This window comes from Squalius cephalus (genome assembly GCF_949319135.1).
Source record: "Squalius cephalus genome assembly, chromosome: 17".
NCBI classification, from domain to species: Eukaryota; Metazoa; Chordata; class Actinopteri; order Cypriniformes; family Leuciscidae; genus Squalius; species Squalius cephalus.
This window is the reverse complement of record NC_137138.1, coordinates 4,006,316-4,030,628: the sequence shown is the minus strand read 5'-3', so window position 1 is coordinate 4,030,628 and position 24,313 is coordinate 4,006,316. Positions and strand designations below refer to the sequence as shown.

The following is a 24,313-nucleotide window of genomic DNA, read 5'->3' as shown; positions in this document are numbered from 1 at the left end:
TGCTGTTGTGATGATGGGAAACCGCGGCTTTCTGAAGCGTTTGAGGCTTTCATCAAATTGCGCCAAAGACGGTTCATTACTCGAAGCTTTTACCACAATGAGTAGTAGGACGTAGGACGTCTTCAATTGTAAGTATTTTCATTTGTACAATGTAACTGATATATAGATTTAATATCTTAACATCATGTTCTTTTTCTCTATCTCTTTTTATTGTCGTTTTTTTAGTTCTCAGCTCTTTGTCAACTCTTTTCTCATTTGTATTCTGATGACACTGAACATATTGTTAATACATTTTGTATATTGTAAACAAAGTTGTAGCCTATATCATAAACATGTACCAATATATCGGTTATCTGCTTTCAAATATTAAGAATTATTGGTATCGGCCAAAATTTTCATATCGGTACATGCCTATTTTGAGGAGTTAATCACATTAATTGTGTATATATGAGGCATTTGTGTCAAGCTGTTTAGAGGTGATGCATTAATAACATGATGAAAAGACATTTTCTTGCATGAAATCAATCAGAAAAACACTTTACATTTTGAAACTATGAGAAATTAAAGTTAAAAATGTAGTGGGATTTATTTAATGAATCAATTTAAATCCAGGTCCATACTTTTATTCATGTTTATCTTAGGCATGTATGAATTGAAAAGTGACCTTATTTAAAAGAATGGTTTTATATATATATATATATATATATATATATATATATATATATATATATATATATATATAAATTGTGTATTGGATTGGAGATTGTGTATTGGAGAAAAACTTCACAAAAGTGTTTTCACAACTTTCAAAAAGAGTAAATAAAAATAGAGAGATATTGATAACGAGAGTAATCAGTAGTGGAGTAAAAGTTATGTTTTTTAATTTGAAGTAAAAAGATAAAATCAGAGCCTTGGGGTAAGATGAGCCACCCAGAATTGGCACAGTAGGTGCCAAGTGGCGTCTTGTTACTAGTGTTATTGTTTTTAAATTTAATAATTATCGTAATAATTATTTTCATTTATGGGTGAACTAACCCTTTAAGGGGGGCATCTCCCCCATGTTACCCTAGGGTAAAGCTTTTGCACCTGAATAATATAATAATAATAATAATACTAATAACATAGGGCTGGGCGATTTAAATCGTGAGATTGTTATGTGCATGTGCAGCTTGTCAGTTAACTACGGCTCTTTGTAGTAAATCCCGCTCCATCTGAAAGCAGGTGATGGCGATTTACTACTAATCAAGGAACCGGCTTTACTGACGAGATGCGCATAACAATATCACGATTTAAATCGCCCAACCCTATAATAACATATTCCCATCTTCCCATAGGAGAAGAAGCAAGCAGGAGGAATTACTCCAGAAGAAACTACTGACATACTATTGTAAAGATGGAGATTGAGGAAGAACCCTGCAGAATAAAAGATGAAGATACAGAGGAACAAACAGGTTGGTATAGGTAGAACAATACATCTAAAACTAGATCCTAAACTCAGCAAAAAATGGAAACGTCCTCCCACTTTCAACTGCTTTTTTTTTTTTTTTAAAGCAAATTTCTGATTATGTGAAAATATTTTTATGAACATGGAAAGATTCAACAACTGAGACATAAACGGAACAGATTTCACAGACATTTGACGAACAGACGTGGAATAATGAGTCCCTGAACAGAGCTCAATGTCAAAAGTAGCAGTCATTATATGGTGTTTCCAGCTGTTTAAATGCTATAGTGCAGCGGTCCCCAACCTTTTTTGCGCCACGGACCGGTTTAATGTCAGACAATATTTTCACGGACCGGCCTTTAAGGTGTGGCGGATAAATACAACAAAATAAAATGATACGACCGGCATAAAAACTGGGGTATTTTTTTAAATATAATAATAAACGTGAATCCAATGTGTAGGCTTACTCACAATTTTATTAGTAGCGTCCTCGTAACATCGCGCCTAAAGACAACTGAGAAAGCCTGAACACAAACAAAATGCCCCCCAGAAGAAAAAAATCTCCATGTTTTCGGTGCTGATGCATAAAGCTGCCAATAAAGCACTTAAAAGCTGTCACAACGAACCGGCAAAATGAATGATTATGAATATGTAAAATATAGCAGGAGACATTTTAATTGTTTACTAATAAACAAGTGTTTTCTGTGCAAAGATGAAGTTGACGATGCTGACTCGCAATCTTCGCAGTAGTGAACGCGCCAGAGAGAAATGCACATTTCATACAAATTACATAAGCAGAGAGCAGTCTGTTTTCTTTCGTTTTGAATTGTTCTGTTTAAAAGTAGACATTTCAAGCTTTCTATGTATGTCTCAGGTCTGTGAGGCAAGTAGGCTACCTTATCACTGAGTTTCGGTTAATTTATGAGACCAGCTCCAGTTCACGCGCCGGCGCCTCCATGTCGCGATTATCTATTTTCGAATATTTACTACTAATTTATTAAATCCAGGCAATTGGTTGATGATACATTGATTAAAATTAAGATACAATTAATACAAAACGAAATTAAATTTAAAGGCAGGCTTTGTGCTTTCTGCTTGAGGTCTCTGTGAAAGTTTTAAAGCAGTCTTTTAGTGCCGCTTTCAGAGTGCTCACGTCCGTAACGGATTTTTTGTGAAATAATTTTCTAAATAAATGCGACTTATAGTCCAGTGCGACTTAGGCTATATATGTTTTTTCTTCTTCATGACGCATTTTTTGACTGATGCGACTTATACTCCGGAGCGATTTATAGTCTGGAAAATACGTTAAGTTATATATTCTTTCTGTGTGGCCCGGTACCAAATGTCCCACGGACCAATACCGGTCCCCGGCCCGGGGGTTGGGGACCCCTGCTATAGTGCATCTCTTTTTAATGGACTGAGAAAGATTTGCCAGATCTTGCTGTGAGATGTTACTTCACTCTTCCACCAAGGCACTTGCAAGTTCTTAAACAGATCTGAGGGTTCATAATGTAGTTACATGTAGTTTGGCATTAGAAATGATGATCAGCTGATCTTCCAGGTCTCCCTGTAGCGCTGTCTTTGGTGTCCTTCATTACAGACACGGCTGTTTATTGCTCTGTTCGCATCTACAATCCTCATGCCTCCTGAAGCAGGACTATGGCATGTTCACACAGGTGATCAGAGACCCTGAGGATCTTTCTACTGGTGTTTTTCAGAGTCAGTGGAAAGGTCTCTTTAAAGGGGGGGTGAAATGCTCATTTTCACTCAATCTCCTGTTAATCTTGAGTACCTATAGAGTAATATTGCATCCTTCATATCTCCAAAAAGTCTTTTGTTTTATTAAATTTTTAACAGAAAGATAGACTGTACCGAGTCTTTCCGGAAAAAAACGAGCGGCTGGGGGCGGGCCGTGTGGGCGAAGCTTAGCTGTGCTAACGCGCCAAGCTAGTGACAACACACAGAGACATTTGTTCAACAAACAGTTTTACTCACCGTCCGGTTCCAACGCACGACCGCGAACCTTTATCATTGTGACTGCTCGATCCTTAAGCATTAGACGATCTGCAAATCCGTCGATATGGGCTTTGTTTATAAAACAATCATCGTCGAAATGCAGGGAACAAACAGTCTAACAGTTACACAACTCCGTTTATGCTCAGGAAAACAAACTCCATCCACGGGTTCCTTAACGCTGGGTTCTTTGGGAATCTGTGCAGGGTTGTCTTGCCCTGGCAACCAAAAACACACTTCTTTGGTGACATTGACTTCCCAAAAGCCGGGCAGGGCGCTTTGATGGCGAACTGCTTTCACTCTCTTGCTCTAGTCTACGAGTGCGCGCGCGGCCGCGATCTTACCGGAGAAGTGCCCTTAGGACCCGTATAAGGAAATTCCGCCCTATCTTACGTAAGACAGAGCCATACTCGAAAAAAACTTTCCGAAACTTGTGACAAACCGGAAGGAGTATTTTTGGAACAAAAATACTCCTTCAAACGTACAACTTAGTTTTTGAAACTTTGTCCATGTTTAGCATGGGAATCCAACTCTTTACCAGTGTAAAAAACTCAGTATGCATGAAATAGCATTTCACCCCCCCTTTAATGTTTAGGCCTGGTTTCACAGACAGCGCTTAGATCAAGCCAAGATTAGGCCTTAGTTCAATTAAGACATTCAAGTAGCTTTCATAAATGTGCCTTAAAGACATTACTGTGTGGTTCTTGAGACAAAAAAATGGCAGTGACATATTTTAAGATATGTCAGAGCAAGTTGCTCTCAGTTAAAACGGCTCAAACAAGTATTTTAGTCTGAGACTAGCTTAAACCTTGTGTGAAACCTGGGGTTTGTGTCTTAAAGGGTTATTTCACCGCTGGAAAGAGTAATGTGTATTTAAATTGGGTCATTATGTAGTACAAATGTGAAATTATTTTAGAAGTTGGTGCCTTCTAGACTGAGAAAAGCCAGAAAGGTATTTTTGGCTCATGTGGATGAAAGACAACAACTCCCAGAATGCACTTGCTTCGCTGCCCTATGAGGCCACTCCCAAGCCACGCCTACCGGTTACAGAGGGCAGTATCTGAAGGCTTGTTCGACTTGAACCGGTGCTGCACAGACTGATCGGTTTATGAAATCAAAGTACCGCGAGAGCAAATCAAAAGCATAAGGAGCCGTCTGCTCTCAATTGGTTCTCGCGGTGTTTTGATGTCATTCACCGATTGGTCTGTGCAGCGCCGGTTCAAGTCGAACAAGCCTATTATACAACTAGGCTACTAGTTTAGCTTGACGTCATCATTCTCAGATTCTAGTCAGAATATGAGTCTGATACTGCTCCACTGGGCTGTGATTATGGGGCGTGTTTCAACCGAACCAGGAAAGAAAATGCCTCTGCACTCAAATGGATAGACCTACAACCAATCAGAGCAACGGAGTAAGTGACGTATGTTCTTCATTCATCTCTCCGATCGACAAATGCCTTGATCGCGGTTCTCTGTTCCTCTTTTAAAATTAATGCGCTGTCGATATCTTCTATAACAGACATGATGGCAGAATCAACAGATCTCAATTCTCCAGCGGCAGCCACGAATTCAACCCAAGCGCTCTTTGGTGACGTGGATGATTACGTTACTGTTGATCATCTGTCCATCATCGTTTAAAGCCTGCCCTGACAATTTGATTGGTCCGAACAGCTCTGGTTCGAGTATAGTGGCTCCACAACGGATCAAGTCCAAACCGAACTTCCCGACCTCAGATGTTGTGGGCGGAGCTAAGTTCGGCTGGCATCCAGGCTACTACTAGTTGACTCGAAACTGTTTTGTCGTGAGATCCCCCTATGGGCGGGTTGAAAACATGCAGAATGAGCTCCTACTGGCTGTAGTCTCTCGCCTCTGGCCAAAAAAGCCTCAGATGACGCTAAATGACGATTTTTTGCATCATCTAAGTTTTTTTTTCCAGACACACAATACAGAAATCTCTCGTCTCAGGGGGACATGAGGGAGGGAAGCACAGTCATTCAAAAATACTACCGGGTTTCTACTGATACAAAGCTTAATGCTTATCGGTGAAGTATCCCTTTAAGGACTGTTCCACGGGTGCATGTGCAATAATTGTTCATGGTTTATGGAACAAGCATGAAAACCATTGTTTTCACTGATCAATAAAGATCTGTACAGCTTATTTGGATTTTACAAAATTATCTTTGAAATATAATACACTGTAAAAAATTTCTAACCCTCCCAAATCAAAAATTTCAAGTGACCGATAACATCTAATTTTTTCACTTGGCCCAAGTGAAATTCTGTACATTATAAAATTAAATTCACAGATTTTCACTTGGGCCAATTGAAATTTACAGAATTTCACTTGGGCCAATTGAAAAATTTAGATGTTATCGGTCACTTGAAATTTTTGATTTGGGAGGGTTAGAAATTTTTTACAGTGTATCCTGAAAAAGGGTACAATAATAAATTATTATTAGAATTTTTTGCTGAGTTTATTAGACTGAACCATATTTCTGACTGTCCTTCTTTTATTGAATTATGGGAATTTAATATGTCGATTTTAGACCCAGTGGAAGTGAATGAAGACAAACAGCAAAAACCTCATCGTTTAACAAATGAAGATGGGAACAGAAAGAATTTTACACAAAAACGAGCTCGAAAAACTGGAGTCAAAGGATCTTTCACCTGCTCTGATTGTGGAAAGAGTTGCAGATATAAATCAGAGCTTAAGACACACATGAGAATTCACACTGGAGAGAAGCCTCATACATGCACTCAGTGTGGAAAGAGTTTTGTTGAGAAAGGAGACCTAAATATGCACATGAGAATTCACACTGGAGAAAAACCGTTCACTTGCACTCAGTGTGGAAAGAGTTTCAGTCAGAAAAGAAATCTCAAAGATCATCTGCGCCGTCACACTGGAGTGAGATCATTCAGCTGTGATCAGTGTGAGAAAACATTTGTTGTGGAATCAAACTTAAGACAACACCTTACAATTCACGCTGCTGTGAAGCCTCACGTCTGTTCTTTATGTGGAAAGAGTTTTTCACAACGTAAGTCTTTAAAAGAGCATGAGAGTATTCATACTGGTGTGAGAGCTTATGTGTGCTCTGACTGTTGGAAGACCTTCACTTCATCCAGCGACTTAAAAAGACACCAGAGAGTTCATACTGGAGAGAAACCGTTCAAGTGCTCTTCATGTGGGAAGAGTTTCACCCAATCATCTACTCTACAGAAACATAAGAAGTGTTGCACGAAGTAAGCAAAGTTCAGATCCATCACTTTCAAAGTGGTAAATATAGAGAAACTAAATATTTCCAATATTCTGTACAATTTCATTTTGTTAGTCTGGCTGTTAAGAGGTGATGCACTATTGTAAATGTAATTAATTAAATATATATATACTTACATTGAATGTACATTTACGCATTTGGCAGACGCTTTTATCCAAAGCGACTTACATTGCATTTCAAGGTACACATTTTTACATTCTTATCAGTTCTTGCTTTCCCTGGGAATCAAGCCCATGACCCTGGCGTTGCAAGCGTCAACACTCTACTGTTTGAGCTACAGGAAAGTTAATGTAGAATATATTACAAGAATAAAGGAAAAGAATGTGTACTTTTTGAGTGGCATGATCATTTTTTTTTTCATGGAAAGGTTACATCATATGTATTGTCATTTCCTTTTACGCGTAGTTTGCAGTGTTGAGCACTATAATCAATCATACGTTTCTGTTGAGTTTAGAAATGCAAGCGTTTTGATTCGTCACCGCGATTTACAATTTAAATTTCAAGAGCACCTGTATAATGACTTAATGTTTATTGGCTATTTACCTTATGCAAGAGATTCGGCCCAAATGCCCTAACTGGGCACACCTTTGTATTTTTGATTCTTAAATAAACATAAATGCCATGTCAGATGCAGCTTCTGTTCCACCTTTGCAGGGTAAAAATGGCTTTAGTTGATGGTTGAAAAAAATGTTATTGGTAACAGTCTGTTGAATTGTGATTGATTAAAGTAACTTAAATTTAGGTATTTGAACAACGCTGATACACAGATTCAAGTAGATTTTAATTAGGTAATTCTTGTAAACACACGTCCTCTAGAAAGGCTTAAAAATAAAATGTGTGTATATGTGAAGGCCTATATTATGGAAGCTTGTTTCCACCACTGAATAATAAAAAAATAATAATAATTGCGACTTTTTATCTCACAATTCTGAATTTTTTTCTCACAATTGCGATATATCAAGTCAGAACTGTGACTTTTTTTTTCTCAGAATTGCGATATATGAAGTCGCAATTCTGAGAAATAAAGTCGCAATTGTGTGTTATGAAGTCAGAATTGTGAGATATAAACTATTCTGTGGTAAAAAAAAAAAAAAAAGTCCAAATTGGACTTTATATCTCACAATTCTGATTTTATATCTTGCAATTCTGAGAAATAAAGTCAGAATTGCGAGATGTAAACTCGCAATTGTGAGATAAAAAGTTGCAATTATCTTTTAAAATGTTTTATTTTGTGGCGGAAACAAGCTTCCAAACTATATGTATACTGTATGTGTATCATTGTCCCCCCAAAGCCCATTGTTTAATTTGCACCCGGCCTAAACTGAACTGTTGTAAAGAACTGTTGTGTGTCTCAGAGCAACACAGCAATGTTTCGTTCCTGAGCGAATCCTCATTTTGTCCATTATCCTCTCATGCAGTTATAGATTCAGCATTTTGACTGAACTTCTACTTCTGCTGCACGAGATGAGAGGAGATTTGTATCATTTTCTGGGTCATGAAAGAGTCTGCGTTTGTGATAGCCTATATTTACTAATTCCTTTCCTGTGTAGCAAATTAGCTATTCCTTACTAAAAGAAAGTAAATTCAGGAATCATGGAATTGTTTCTAAACGACTATTTGCATCTGGATAATTGTGAGTGATTGTAAGTGTGATGATCATCTGCTAAATACGGTGGCTGAGAAGTGCAAAACAAAACACAATTCCAAAAACCAAAACAACAAATTTATAAACGCAATGGAAAGACTAAAAACAAATGAACAAGTTAGAAAACACAATAACAATTCCGAAAACAAAATAACAAATCAGAAAACAAAACAAATCTGATAACAAAATAACAAATCAGAAAACACAACAAATCTAATAACAAAATAACAAATCAGAAAACACAACGACAAATCTGAAAACTAATTAGCAAGTCAGAATTTCCATCATCTTGACAGTTAATAAATTGTATTTACCTGTGAAAACAAACCTGGAAAGAGATGTGAGGATTTGAGGAGAAAAATGAGAGATTCTTTGTGCATTCCAGTGAATTATTAATGGGATATATCATAAATTAAATCGGGAGAACAGAACACAGATGTGCAGTACATGTTGTCCTTCTTCATACTATTACAGCGGAATGCAAAGGGGAAAAAGAAAATAGTCACGAGGAAAAGAAAAGCAGCGAGTGAAAAGAGCTCTTGCCATAGATATTCTCGTTATAACATGTCACGTTAAAATACCAAGTGTTACGTTATTCTCATGATGTCTGAAAATAAAACATTAAGGGAAATTGATGGCTCGTTCAGTCAAACTGACGGATCAGCTTTATTTGTAGGGCAACCTTATGATTTTTTAAATGATTTGTTTTAGTCTTTTTGAATGAAAGTTCCTCTAAGTGCCACCCATAATTCAACGCAGTAAGATCGTCAGGAATAAGGTGGATACAATAAGAAATAAAGCAAATGATTCAGATTCAGTCAAACACATAACTCAGCTCTCTAGTAGGTAAGTTAAATAGCCTAAATATATAAAGTTATGAAACTTCACTTTGTCCTCAGCCAAAACGATTTGCCTGGGAACAAATTATAGATTAATGAGACCAAAGATCGCCCATTAGATATACACAAGACGAATTATATCTCATGTTTTACCACTAGACTAGAGGCATCAGAGCCAGCGCAAGCGTCAGAAGCCCTAGCCGAGGAAAGGCTGTTCTCGACAGGTATCGCCTGGATCTCACAACTCCGAAAACGGCAGATACCATTTTAAAATAGGCGCTATCTTTATAAATAAACCACAGAGTTGAGCTTTAAACAACTACATTCTCACCTGGAAACTCTGAAAACTACATTTCGTGACATAATAACAGTAATATTTTAAAATTACGTTGGTTTTCTCCTCTGCTATTGACGCTTGCTAGTTGATGCGAGATGCATTCTGGGATACCTGGCTGTCTCAAGTCCGCACAAGTCACCTGTCGATGCATCCTCGGTAAAAGGGGCGGATCAAGAACACTTATTTATGTAAATAAAGTGTAACAGGTACTTTATAGACCTTCAATATGATAAGCTATTTGCACTAAATAGCCTAGCGTCTAGCACATCTAGAATAGCCTCTGCCAACTTTAAATCTAGAGAAAAGTTTCCATTGGCAAGAAAATGGAATTTACACAATGCATTACACTGGAGTTATAATGCTATGAGAGTAATGTTTTGAATTATTTGACAAATGAAATGATTTTTAAATGACATTATCGTTTAATAATGAAACTAAAACCGCCAGTAGGTGGCAGCAAGTCACAGGTTTAACGAATCATTCAAACGATTTGTTAAAACGGCTGATTCATTCAGGAACAGCGTGTTGCTCGGAGATGTACAACCATTTTGCTGTGGCTTAGTTTGGAACTATTTTCGTTGGCGAAATAGAGAAAACAAACTTACATTATTGACAAATTTTAATTCATAATATTAACTTCTTGATTATTGATGTATATAATTAATATCACATGTGGAAAAAACAGCACTCTTGCTTGTGCTTAACATATATAAGACAAAAGCTCACGCAGGGGCATTGTCCCTATATCTGGAATTTTAGGGGCATTACTGGGTTCTAATAGTGTTTTTGTTTGTTTTTTGCCAAGTGAGTGAGAAACTCGATAATGTCAGTTCACACATCATTAAAAAAACAATTATTATCGTAGACGATACAGCTCTAATATGTACACATGCACATGTGAAACGACTTTCTCCTGCGGTCTGCTGTACTTTCTGAATGTCTTGATTGACAGATGTCTTGTCCAATCAGCGGTCAGTATTTAAAAAAAAAAAAAATTGGAATTGTTATTGTGTTTTCTAACTTGTTCATTTGTTTTTAGTTTTTCCATTGCGTTTATAAATTTGTTGTTTTGGTTTCGGAATTGTGTTTTGTTTTGCACTTCTCGGCCACCATAGCTAAATGAGCAACAGTTTGACCACAATTCACTCCTTCAGTCAGTGAAGCTCCCACAGCCGTTCATGAGAGTTTAAATGCTGGGGAATATTCCCATCTTCCCACAGGAGAAGAAGCAAGCAGGAGGAATTACTCCAGGAGGAACTACGGACATGCTATTGTAAAGATGGAGATTAAGGAAGAACCCTGCAGAATAAAAGATGAAGATACAGAGGAACAAATAGGTTGGTGTTTTCCTTCATTCTCTTTAATGACATTGAAATTAAAGGGATACTTCACCTCTGGAAAGATTAATGTGTATTTAAATTGGGTCATTTTTGTAGAAGTGACGTGATTACTGAGACGCGCCGGTCTCGTATCACGGAGGAGCGGGAATTTTCTTAGCAATGTTAAAACACACATCAACCGATCACTTGTTTAGTGTTCATGTAAACACTACATTCAGATTCACCAATCGGAATGAATTCAGTTAGACTGAAACAAAAGGTGTGCATGTAAACAATGAATGGCGACTGTAGAAAGCAAAAGCTGAATCCCGGACATTTTGGACGATCTCGACGGCCGGACATGTCCGGGAAAAAGAGGATGGTAACCCCTACTACTCAGCTTTCTCCACAGAACAAGAGCCTGCTAGCTTAGCTTCCAAAGAAAGACGGCTGACACTGTGTACATTCTGAGAGTGAGATCCCACCCTCTATGGGCGGGCTGAAAACATGCGGGACGAGCTCCTCCTACTGGCTGTAGTCTTTAGCCTCTGGCCAAAAAATCCTCCGATGACGCAAAATGACGATTTTTGTGTCATCGGAGGATTTTTTCCAGACAAAGAATACATAAATCTCTCGTCTCAGGGAGATATGAGGGTAGAAAGCACGGTAATTCGAAAATACTACAGGTTTTCTACTAATACAAAGCTTAATGCTAAATCCTGAAGTATCCCTTTAAGATGAAAACTTTGATGATGTGGGGCTCCCTGAATTTCTTTTAATTTCTACTTTTTTTTTAGACCAGATGGAAGTGAATGAACACAAAAGACATCAGTTTCAAAAGAAGATGAAGAAGAAGAAAAATAAAGATAAAAACACATTCGTTTCACGGACTGAAAGGAATTTCACACAGAAACGAGCTGGAAAAACTGGAGTTAAAGGATCTTTCACCTGCTCTGAGTGTGGAAAGAGTTTCATATATAAATCAAACCTGAACAGACACATGAGGATTCACACTGGAGAAATGCCTTATACATGCTCTCAGTGTGGAAAGAGTTTCAGTCAGAAAAACTCTCTCGATGATCATCTGCGCCGTCACTCTGGAGTGAGATCATTCAGCTGTGATCAGTGTGATAAAACATTTGCTTTTGAATCAGGCTTACGACAACACCTTAAAGTTCATACTGCTGTGAAGCCTCACTTTTGTTCTTTTTGTGGAAAGAGTTTTTCACATATGCAAAGTTTAAAAGTGCATGAGAGTATTCATACTGGTGTGAGACCTTATGTGTGCTCTGACTGTGGGAAGAGCTTTATTACATCCAGTGCCTTGAAAACACACCAGAGAGTTCACACTGGAGAGAAACCGTACAAGTGTTCACACTGTAGAAAGAGTTTTGCTCGGTCAGAAACCCTGAAAGATCATGAGATAGTTCATACTGGAGAGAAGCCGCACCAGTGCTCTTCATGTGGGAAGAGTTTCAACCACTTATCAAATCTACAGAGACATAAGAGAAAGCATTGTCCGAAGGTGTCTAAGTGAGCAAAGTTCAGATCCATGACTTGTAAATAATTTGATATTTAGATTGAGCAAAAAATGAAATTACCTTTAATCCAGTAGTTTAATCTAAAATTAGTAGTGAAGTTTGATTGTTTGACAAGGGGGAACCTTTGGGGAAGGTCAAAATAATAGTTTAGAAAACTATGTTTTGCCATAAAACAATTTATGAAGGAATGTGTTTTGTTTATTTGTGGACAATGGAAAAATGTGAATATATATATATATATATATATGTATATGTATATGTATGTATGTATATATATATATTTATGTATATATATATATATATATATTTATTTATATATATATATATTTATTTATATACAGTGAGGAAAATAAGTATTTGAACACCCTGCTATTTTGCAAGTTCTCCCACTTAGAAATCATGGAGGGATCTGAAATTGTCATCGTAGGTGCATGTCCACTGTGAGAGACATAATCTAAAAAAAAAAATCCAGAAATCACAATGTATGATTTTTTAAACTATTTATTTGTATGATACAGCTGCAAATAAGTATTTGAACACCTGAGAAAATCAATGTTAATATTTGGTACAGTAGCCTTTGTTTGCAATTACAGAGGTCAAACGTTTCCTGTAGTTTTTCACCAGGTTTGCACACACTGCAGGAGGGATTTTGGCCCACTCCTCCACACAGATCTTCTCTAGATCAGTCAGGTTTCTGGGCTGTCGCTGAGAAACACGGAGTTTGAGCTCCCTCCAAAGATTCTCTATTGGGTTTAGGTCTGGAGACTGGCTAGGCCACGCCAGAACCTTGATATACTTCTTACAGAGCCACTACTTGGTTATCCTGGCTGTGTGCTTCGGGTCATTGTCATGTTGGAAGACCCAGCCTCGACCCATCTTCAATGCTCTAACTGAGGGAAGGAGGTTGTTCCCCAAAATCTCGCAATACATGGCCCCGGTCATCCTCTCCTTAATACAGTGCAGTCGCCCTGTCCCATGTGCAGAAAAACACCCCCAAAGCATGATGCTACCACCCCCATGCTTCACAGTAGGGATGGTGTTCTTGGGATGGTACTCATCATTCTTCTTCCTCCAAACACGTTTAGTGGAATTATGACCAAAAAGTTCTATTTTGGTCTCATCTGACCACATGACTTTCTCCCATGACTCCTCTGGATCATCCAAATGGTCATTGGCAAACTTAAGACGGGCCTTGACATGTGCTGGTTTAAGCAGGGGAACCTTCCGTGCCATGCATGATTTCAAACCATGAAGTCTTAGTGTATTACCAACAGTAACCTTGGAAACGGTGGTCCCAGCTCTTTTCAGGTCATTGACCAGCTCCTCCCGTGTAGTTCTGGGCTGATTTCTCACCTTTCTTAGGATCATTGAGACCCCACGAGGTGAGATCTTGCATGGAGCCCCAGTCCGAGGGAGATTGACAGTCATGTTTAGCTTCTTCCATTTTCTAATGATTGCTCCAACAGTGGACCTTTTTTCACCAAGCTGCTTGGCAATTTCCCCGTAGCCCTTTCCAGCCTTGTGGAGGTGTACAGTTTTGTCTCTAGTGTCTTTGGACAGCTCTTTGGTCTAGGCCATGTTAGTAGTTGGATTCTTACTGATTGTATGGGGTGCATCTAATTTAGGATAATAAATGGAGTGGAGGTGGACATTTTAAAGGCAGACTAACAGGTCTTTGAGGGTCAGAATTCTAGCTGATAGACAGGTGTTCAAATACTTATTTGCAGCTTTATCATACAAATAAATAGTTAAAAATCATATATTGTGATTTCTAGATTTTTTTTTTAGATTATATCTCTCACAGTGGACATGCACCTACGATGACAATTTCAGACCCCTCCATGATTTCCAACTGGGAGAACTTGCAAAATAGCAGGGTGTTCAAATACTTATTTTCCTCACTGTATATATTTCCTCACGTTTCCATATTAATATAGGCCTAGTTTTCATATATTTTCAGAAATATTTATATAATCTCTCCCTCTTCCTGGACAAATGAGAAACAAAAATAAATAAAGTTCATTCTTAATTAAACACATTTCTAGTTTACTACTGAGTCTACTAGTAACTATTAGTTTTCTATGTATTGTTATTTTTCAGTTTTCATCTTAATGTTCCTCATCAGTGATTAAAGAGAATGAAGGAAAACACCAACCTATTTGTTCCTCTGTATCTTCATCTTTTATTCTGCAGGGTTCTTCCTTAATCTCCATCTTTACAATAGTATGTCCGTAGTTTCTCCTGGAGTAATTCCTCCTGCTTGCTGCTTCTTCTCCTGTGGGAAGATGGGAATATTCCCCAGCATTTAAACTCTCATGAACGACTGTGGGAGCTTCAGTGACTGAAGGAGTGAATTGTGGTCGTTGTTGCTCATTTAGCAGATGATCATCACACTTACAATCACTGTCAATTATCCAGCTTTAAGTGTTTTGCTCTAATTACAGAAGCACAAAGTGAAGACAGACATATCTTTAAGTTTTACCGTTCTTGATGCTTAAATAGGTAACAGATTATTAAAGTCAAGCATTTTGTTTAATTAATAATGGCACATTACAGCATAAATGCTACATTCCCGTAGAGCCTCTGTTGCACTGCACAGACGACAAAACCCAAAGCTAAAATATTTCATATATATATTTAAATATATATTTCTCATTACTTGATTGCTAAAGCAAAGTTGTATAGGGTTATTTAAATAAAATAAAAAAAACCTCCACACATCACTTTTTGCCACTACTGTGTGTTTGGTATCAGTGTCACATTATTGCTGTGGACTGATGAGCTCCAGCACTCTTAAATAATTTAGGAGCTGAGACCTAGTCTTAACACTTAGAAACCTTTATGATTCACACTTATTCATAAGTTTAGGAATAAGAGTAGAATTATGTCATTCTTAGAATTCTGACACACTAAAGACTAATATTTTACTCTATAGATTCGGCCCCTGATATAGATTTCTCCCAATAAAAATAGTCTAATAAACACAGTGAATTAATTCAGTTAACTTGTTAATTAAAGTAAGTTAATTTTCATTACTTTTTTGGATAAAATTATGTAACATATAACCATATAGCTAATGTAAGAGCCTAAAAGAACTTAAACCTTATTTCAGAAATAGATAGCAGCTGTAAAACAAGTATCAATTTTATCTTCTCTCAGTGATGTGTTTTTCAGAGTCCATATTATGAGAGGAATCGCTTCTTTAAATATACATGGAAAGACAATCGATGAAACATTTTTTTTTTCAAAAGAAATAGGCAAGTTTATCTATATAGCACATTTCATGCACTATGGCAATTGAAAGTGCTTTACGTAGAAATGAATAAAAATATTCAAATATTCAAATATTCAAATGATATTTGATAGACTATTGTTTCCATTGTTTCACAAATGCCTCATATGTACAATAAAAATAATTAAACCACAAAGAAACAAACACATCCCTTCATAAATCATGGTGGTTTATGGCAACACACTAGTTTTCTGAACTATTATTCTTGTACATGTGTAAGAGATGACCATGCACTGCTTGAGCGATGACACTGACACAAGTATTTTCACATTGTTGCTTTACTGTTCAGTTCATCTTATACAATGTGTTAAACAACCCAACCCTTATCAAACTTCAATACTAATTTTAGATTAAATTACTGTATTAAAGGTTATTGCTCACTTAGACGCCTTCGGGCAATGATCTATCTTATGTTTCTGCAGACTAGATGATCGAGTGAAACTCTTCCCACATGAAGAGCACTGGTGCGGTTTCTCTCCAGTATGAACTATCTCATGAGCTTTCAGGTGTCCTGACTGAATGAAATTTTTTCCACAGTGTGAGCACTTGTACGGTTTCTCTCCAGTATGAACTCTCTGGTGTTTTAATAAGTTGCTGGATATATTAAAGCTCTTTCCACAGTCAGAGCACACATAAGGTCTCACACCAGTATGAAGACGCTCATGCACTTTTAAAGATGCAAGATGTGAAAAATTCTTTCCACATACAGAACAAAAGTGAGGCTTCACAACAGCATGAACTTTAAGGTGTGTTTTTAAGCTTGTTTCAAAAACAAATGTTTTCTCACACTGATCACAGCTGAATGATCTCACTCCAGAGTGACGGCGCAGATGTTTATCGAGAGAGCTTTTGTGTCTGAAACTGTTTCCACACTGAGAGCATGTATAAGGCCTTTCTCCAGTGTGAATTCTCATGTGTCTCTTAAGGTCTGATTTATATATGAAACTCTTTCCACACTCAGAGCAGGTGAAAGATCCTTCAACTCCAGATTTTCCAGCTTGTTTCTGTGTGAAATTCTCTTCAGTCTTTGAAACGACTGCATTTCCATCTTCATTTGTGAAATAATGCGGTTTTTGAAACTGATGCTGTTTGTCTTCATTCACTTCCATCAGGTCTAAAATAAAAAAAAAATCAATTCCCATAATTCAATAAAAGGATAAATGAGAAACAAAAATAAATAGCAAAATCTCAATTTCGCACAAATCCAGTCTACTACTGAGCCTACTAGTATCTATTTTTAGATGTTATTTTAATATGTCAGTTTTCATCTTATTGGGCCAGTTGTTCAAAGGTAAGATGATCGGATTTTGGTTATTGGATTGGATCAAATCTTGAAAATGGGTTGTTCAAAAGGGAAAGAAGGGATCTGAAATCAGATTAGATCACGGAATCCAATCCCAGTTTTAATCTGGATCAAACCTTCAGTTTGTGTTGTTCAAAACTTGTCAGTAGGATTTGGATAACTTTGATCCAAAAAAACAGGATTATCCTGATCCCAACAGGGGGTAGGATTTCAAGGTGGATTCCAGGAAGAAAATGTAGTAAAACTTGAAAATTGGTCAAAAATACAACATTTGTATCGTGTAATATACACACACACTCATTTGCTTTTGATTAGCTTAACTGTTAAAAGAATACATTAGAAGTAGACATTAGGCTACATACTGTATTAAGCCTTTCGGTAGCCTACTGTAAAGTAAAAAAGAGATTTTGGCGCCATTAAATAATCCCCAAAGAGCTGTAAAAATCAAACAAAAATATTATATTTAATTCAAAGTGTTTTATCACTGTTTCTAAACTACATTGGCACAATCATAAGAGATGAACCAGTCAAAAGATCTTTGCAAGCGAACACAAAGTTTTTTTTGGTGAACGCTGTACGAATTTTTTCTGAGAGAACGCAAAAGCATTGAAATATTTTTTTTTTCCCTATCTCATATTTTTTACATGACCATGTCCCTTTGGGGCTTCCGTAGATCACCAGTAATCCAGATTTGGTAATCGGAAAAAGTTTACATCCAGATCAGGGTGATCCAATCCAATTTTGCTTTGAAAAACCGACACAAAAGTAAGGTGGATTACCTGATCCTGGATAGCAAAACATGGGATTTCCAAATCCAGATCATTCTGATCCAGATTAAACTTTTTGAACAACTGGCCCAATGTTCCTCATCAGTCATTAAAGAGAATGAAGGAAAACACCAACCTATTTGTTCCTCTGTATCTTCATCTTTTATTCTGCAGGGTTCTTCCTTAATCTCCATCTTTACAATAGTATGTCCGTAGTTTCTCCTGGAGTAATTCCTCCTGCTTGCTTCTTCTTCTCCTGTGGGAAGATGGGAATATTCCCCAGCATTTAAACTCTCATGAACGGCTGTGGAAGCTTCACTGACTGAAGGAGTGAATTGTGGTCGTTGTTGCTCATTTAGCAGATGATCATCACACTTACAATCACTCTCAATTACCCAGCTTTAAGTGTTTTGCTCTAATTACAGAAGCACAAAGTGATATATATATTTTTCTCATTACTTGATTTCTAAAGCAAAGTTGTATAGGGTCATTTAAAATAAAAAATAAAAAACCCTCCACACATCACCTTTGGCCACTACTGTGTGTTTGGTAGCAGTGTCACATTATTGCTGTGGACTGATTAGCTCAAGTCATCACCTGATGCATTTTTACAGTCACCAAAAATGTTATTATTACTTTCAATTCTGCAGTTAAGAGTATTGATTTGTAGAGTGGGAGTGTCACGGCAGGTCAAAAAGTGAAGTGAGGATTCAAGTGCAGATAAGGATATTTATTAAATAAATAAACAAAACAAAACAAAACTACAAACAAAACCTCTCCATGGGGGAAAACCGAGACAGGCATCAGTCAGGAACATAACACAAGGGAATTATAGACAACGAACCAGCACAGGACTGCAAACACAGGGAGACTAAATAGGAAGCAAACAAAAGAAGGTAACAAACAAAGCAGATGGGGCAAATTACTCAATAATCATGTAACAAGATGGGAGGGGCCAGACAATTGACAAGAGAGCAACCGGGAATGTCAGAGCTCTGTCAACAAACCAGATATAAACCAAACAGAGGTGACATAACCCTGACAGGGAGGAGCTTTAGAATTTCTTAAATGTCAGTAACAAAAAGCATACCTTTTATCGTTTGATCAACTCATCATTTAACTCCAATATATTATTTGTTTGTGTGTTCTCCTCCTTTCTGTTGCCATCTTTACTCTTAACTAGGTTAGGATCCCTCTCCAGCGCTCTTAAATAATTTAGGAGCTGAGACCTAGTCTTAACACTTAGAAACCTTTATGATTCACACTTATTCTTAAGTTTATGAATAAGAGTAGAATTATGTCATTCTTAGAATTTTGACACACTAAAGACTAATATTTTACTCTGAGCGGCTTTATACATTCGGCCTCTGGTATAGATTTCTCCCAATAAAAATAGTCTGATGGAATTAATGGAATTAATTCAGTTAACTATTTAATTAAAATAAGTTAATTTTCATTACTTTTTTGGACAAAATTGTTTGTCAAAATATAACATATAACCATATAGCTAATGTAAGAGCCTAAAAGACCTTAAACCTTATTTCAGAAATAGCTAACAGTAGTGTTATGAGAGGAATCACTTCTTTAAATGATGTTTTATTAACAAGGTTTGGGAGGAGCAGGTGCAGATAATTAACCCAATCAGCACAAGTGGAGATCAATCAGTAATCAACTCAGGACAAGATAAAAAATAGCAGAACCCACCTCTGTTCCTTGACAGTTTATCAGCATCTTGGCTCGCCTTCTTGCTACCATGTCTCAAAGCTTTTCATCCGACAACGAAGCAAACATCCCTATGGATTCGCTGCCATTTGCCGGACCCGGGATAATTCCTCCTACGCCTGACATCGCACCCGAGCCCCAGGCTTCTTCTCGTGGCCGCACGCCAGCCCGAACAACTTCACACTCGCCAAGACGCCGAGGCCAGTCTTATTGATTAAACCCTGATTGATTAAAATTTCCATCCAGCGAGCCTTAGTCTCCCAGCGGACGCAGCACGTTTATCTTTTCCTCTCTCCCGTCCGGTGAACATTGGTCTCTCAGCGGACGCAGTATGCATCTATCTCTTTTCTGTTTTCCGTCCAGTGATCATTGGTCTCCCAGCGGACGTACTATGTACTTATCTCTACTCTCTCCCGTCCAGCGAGCATTGGTCTCCCAGCGGACGTAATATGTACTTATCTCTACTCTCTCCCGTCCAGCGAGCATTGGTCTCTCAGCGGACGTACTATGTACCTATCTCTACTCTCTCCCGTCCAGCGAGCATTGGTCTCTCAGCGGACGTAATATGTACTTATCTCTACTCTCTCCCGTCCAGCGAGCATTGGTCTCTCAGCGGACGTACTATGTACCTATCTCTACTCTCTCCCGTCCAGCGAGCATTGGTCTCCCAGCGGACGTAATATGTACTTATCTCTACTCTCTCCCGTCCAGCGAGCATTGGTCTCTCAGCGGACGTACTATGTACCTATCTCTACTCTCTCCCGTCCAGCGAGCATTGGTCTCCCAGTGGACGTACTATGTACTTATCTCTACTCTCTCCCGTCCAGCGAGCATTGGTCTCCCAGCGGACGTACTATGTACTTATCTCTACTCTCTCCCGTCCAGCGAGCATTGGTCTCCCAGCGGATGTACTATGTACTTATCTCTACTCTCTCCCGTCCAGCGAGCATTGGTCTCCCAGCGGACGTAATATGTACTTATCTCTACTCTCTCCCGTCCAGCGAGCATTGGTCTCTCAGCGGACGTACTATGTACTTATCTCTACTCTCTCCCGTCCAGCGAGCATTGGTCTCTCAGCGGACGTACTATGTACCTATCTCTACTCTCTCCCGTCCAGCGAGCATTGGTCTCTCAGCGGACGTACTATGTACTTATCTCTACTCTCTCCCGTCCAGCGAGCATTGGTCTCTCAGCGGACGTACTATGTACTTATCTCTACTCTCTCCCGTCCAGCGAGCATTGGTCTCTCAGCGGACGTACTATGTACTTATCTCTACTCTCTCTCGTCCAGCGAGCATTGGTCTCCCAGCGGACGTACTATGTACTTATCTCTACTCTCTCCCGTCCAACGAGCATTGGTCTCTCAGCGGACGTACTATGTACCTATCTCTACTCTCTCCCGTCCAGCGAGCATTGGTCTCCCAGCGGACGTACTATGTACTTATCTCTACTCTCTCCCGTCCAGCGAGCATTGGTCTCCCAGCGGACGTACTATGTACTTATCTCTACTCTCTCCCGTCCAGCGAGCATTGGTCTCCCAGCGGACGTACTATGTACTTATCTCTACTCTCTCCCGTCCAGCGAGCATTGGTCTCTCAGCGGACGTACTATGTACTTATCTCTACTCTCTCCCGTCCAACGAGCATTGGTCTCTCAGCGGACGTACTATGTACTTATCTCTACTCTCTCCCGTCCAGCGAGCATTGGTCTCTCAGCGGACGTACTATGTACTTATCTCTACTCTCTCCCGTCCAGCGAGCATTGGTCTCTCAGCGGACGTACTATGTACTTATCTCTACTCTCTCCCGTCCAGCGAGCATTGGTCTCCCAGCGAACACAGCATGTATCTATCTTTTTCATATTTCTGTCCAGCGAGCATTGGTCTCTCAGCGGACAGCATGTACCTACCTTTTTCATATTTCTGTCCAGCGAGCATTGGTCTCTCAGCGGACTCGACACGTATCTATCTTTTCTGCCCAGTCAGCATTTTCAAATTCATTCCACCTCGCAGACGGCCGGTAGAGCCCAATATCCTGCCGTCGTTGAGCCGCTCACGTCAGAAGCTACATGGGCCCTCCGTTTTTTTTAATCCTTCCGCTCCCCGTCCATCGGTCGGCAGGACTCACCCGTCAACGCCATAGAGATATCCCGGTCAAGCGATCAAGCTTATTGAAACGCCAGCCCGCCAAATTCGCTGCGTCTTTCGGGGGTCTGTAGTCTGGCGGCTGTCCTTTTGCTCTTTTGCTTTTGGGGGGAATACTCTGGGTTCGGGCAGAAATTCCGAGCTCGGAGCCATCCACCCGGACAGCACGCCAAATACGCATAACCTTTACTGTAATAATTATATGTAGATGTGAACTCATGAAATACATAGAAAAATAATCGATGAAAAATTGTTTTCAAAAGAATAGGCTAGGCAAGTTTATAAAGCACATTTCATACACAATGGCAATTGAAAGTGCTTTACATAGAAATAAAAAAAAATAATAACAAAATAAAAGCAAGGAAAATTAAAACAGTTCATCAAAATGCTTTACATAATAAGGAATTAAAATGTCACACTATGGCATATTGTAAAATTTCAAACAACAAGTGTTTACTACTACTGGTTCATTAGCAATGCTGAATACAATGTTAAACCCCTTGATTTATTGTAAGCTAAATTAAACTTATTCATTACCTAAATAAATCACAAGATTTATTCATTTTTTTTCTCATCTTTTCACAATGTTCAGAGAGTGATTCAATCCAACAAAGTTGTCAATATGTTCTCAATGCATCACCTCTAAACAGCGAGACTAATATGAATATGCATCATATGATATATGAATGATATTTGATAGACTATTGTTTCCACTGTTTCACAAATGCCTCATATGTACAATAAAAATAATTAAACCACAAAGAAACAAAACACATCCCTTCATAAATCATGGTGGTTTATGGCAACACACTAGTTTTCTGAACTATTATTCTTGTACATCTGTATGAGATGACCATGCACTGCTTGATTGATGACACTGACACAAGTATTTTCACATTGTTGCTTTACTGTTCAGTTCATCTTGTATACAGGTAACACTCAGTGTTTACTGCGCATGTGCAACACAACAGAGGATCAATACGGGTGTCGGAAGAACAAAACATGCAACACTGAGAATACAATTCACAACCATTTTAACCAGTTCCCCTTCTCAAACAATCAAACTTCAATACTAATTACTGTATTAAAGGTTATTTCATCATTTGCTTATTTACAAGTTATGGAAGTGAACTTTGCTCTCTTAGACAACTTTGGGCAACGTTTTTTCTCATGTGTCTGCAGACTAGATGATTGGGTGAAACTCTTCCCACATGAAGAGCACTGGTACGGTTTCTCTCCAGTATGAACTCTCTCATGATCTTTCAGGTGTCCTGACTGAGCGAAACTCTTTCCACAGTGTGAGCACTTGTACGGTTTCTCTCCAGTATGAACTCTCTGGTGTTTTATTAAGTTGCAGGATATATTAAAGCTCTTTCCACAGTCAAAGCACATATAAGGTCTCACACCAGTATGAATACGCTCATGCACTTTTAAACTTTGCATATGTGAAAAACTCTTTCCACAAAAAGAACAAAAGTGAGGCTTCACAACAGCATGAGTTGTAAGGTGTCTTCTAAAGCTTGATTCAAAAACAAATGTTTTATCACACTGATCACAGCTGAATGATCTCACTCCAGAGTGAGAGCGCAGATGATTATCGAGAGAACTTTTGTAACCGAAACTCTTTCCACACTGAGAGCATGTATAAGGCCTTTCTCCAGTGTGAATTCTCATGTGTCTCTTAAGGCCTGATTTACATACGAAACTCGTTCCACACTCAGAGCAGGTGAAAGATCCTTTGACTCCAGATTTTCCAGCTTGTTTCTGTGTGAAATTCTCTTCAGTCTTTGAAACGACTGCATTTCCATCTTCATTTGTGAAATAATGAGGATTTTGAAACTGATGCTGTTTGTCTTCATTCACTTTCATCAGGTCTAAAATAAAAAAAAAATCAATTCCCATAATTCAATAAAAGGATAAATGAGAAACAAAAATAAATAGCAAAATCTCAATTTCGCACAAATCCAGTTTACTACTGAGCCTACTAGTATCTATTTTTAGATGTTATTTTTATATGTGAGTTTTCATCTTAATGTTCCTCATCAGTCATTAAAGAGAATGAAGGAAAACACCAACCTATTTGTTCCTCTGTATCTTCATCTTTTATTCTGCAGGGTTCTTCCTTAATCTCCATCTTTACAATAGTATGTCTGTAGTTTCTCCTGGAGTAATTCCTCCTGCTTGCTTCTTCTTCTCCTGTGGGAAGATGGGAATATTCCCCAGCATTTAAACCCTCATGAACGGCTGTGGGAGCTTCACTGACTTGAGGAGTGAATTGTGGTCGTTGTTGCTCATTTAGCAGATGATCATCACACTTACAATCACTCTCAATTATCCAGGTGCAAATAGTCATTTAGAAACAATTCATGATTACTGAATTTACACTTTGGGCTTAATAATCAAGCCTCATTTTGACTTTGTCCCTCATGATCCATGTACTTTTGCGTCCATTCCTTTTTCCTTTTTTAACCAGTAATTGAAAAATGAAAAATGAATGGTTGTTATATTTTTAAAGCGCAAAGTTGATTATGTCGGGTAGGTCTGGTGTATAGAGATGAGGACTCAAATGCAGTGATGAGAAGTGAAAAGTTTATTAGTAAACTTCGTGAACAATATAAAGTTCAGTGACACAGTGAAAAAATGTTAAGCCTCTCTGATTGGTGGTTCCTGAGAG

The 24,313-nt window shown here is 38.3% G+C and overlaps 3 protein-coding genes across 7 annotated transcripts in view; 2 read left to right on the top strand and 1 right to left on the bottom strand.

The window, feature by feature from the left end:
• The window catches only part of LOC307144887 (uncharacterized protein), a 264,729-nt gene that overhangs the window by 107,486 nt on the left and 132,930 nt on the right, over positions 1 to 24,313 (top strand). The window lies entirely within an intron of this gene.
• Positions 1 to 24,313, top strand: part of LOC307144899 (uncharacterized protein) — a 64,359-nt gene that overhangs the window by 1,089 nt on the left and 38,957 nt on the right. The window contains exons 1-2 of one of the 2 annotated variants that reach the window (XM_079847613.1): positions 4 to 128; positions 1,335 to 1,451. In XM_079847613.1, coding sequence (XP_079703739.1) covers positions 1,394 to 1,451 — 58 coding nt within the window. In that variant the 5' untranslated portion in view covers positions 4 to 128; positions 1,335 to 1,393. Of the gene's footprint in view, positions 1 to 3; positions 129 to 1,334; positions 1,452 to 24,313 lie in introns of those variants that run through there. The other variant, XM_079847611.1, reaches the window with a different exon arrangement.
• LOC307144740 (uncharacterized protein) lies at positions 10,739 to 23,992 on the bottom strand (the record flags this gene model as incomplete). The annotated part of the gene is made up of 4 exons (XM_079847302.1): positions 10,739 to 10,851; positions 14,568 to 14,687; positions 17,911 to 18,030; positions 23,716 to 23,992. The coding sequence occupies 4 exons, from the start codon at positions 23,990 to 23,992 to the stop codon at positions 10,739 to 10,741; spliced, it is 630 nt and encodes a 209-aa protein (XP_079703428.1).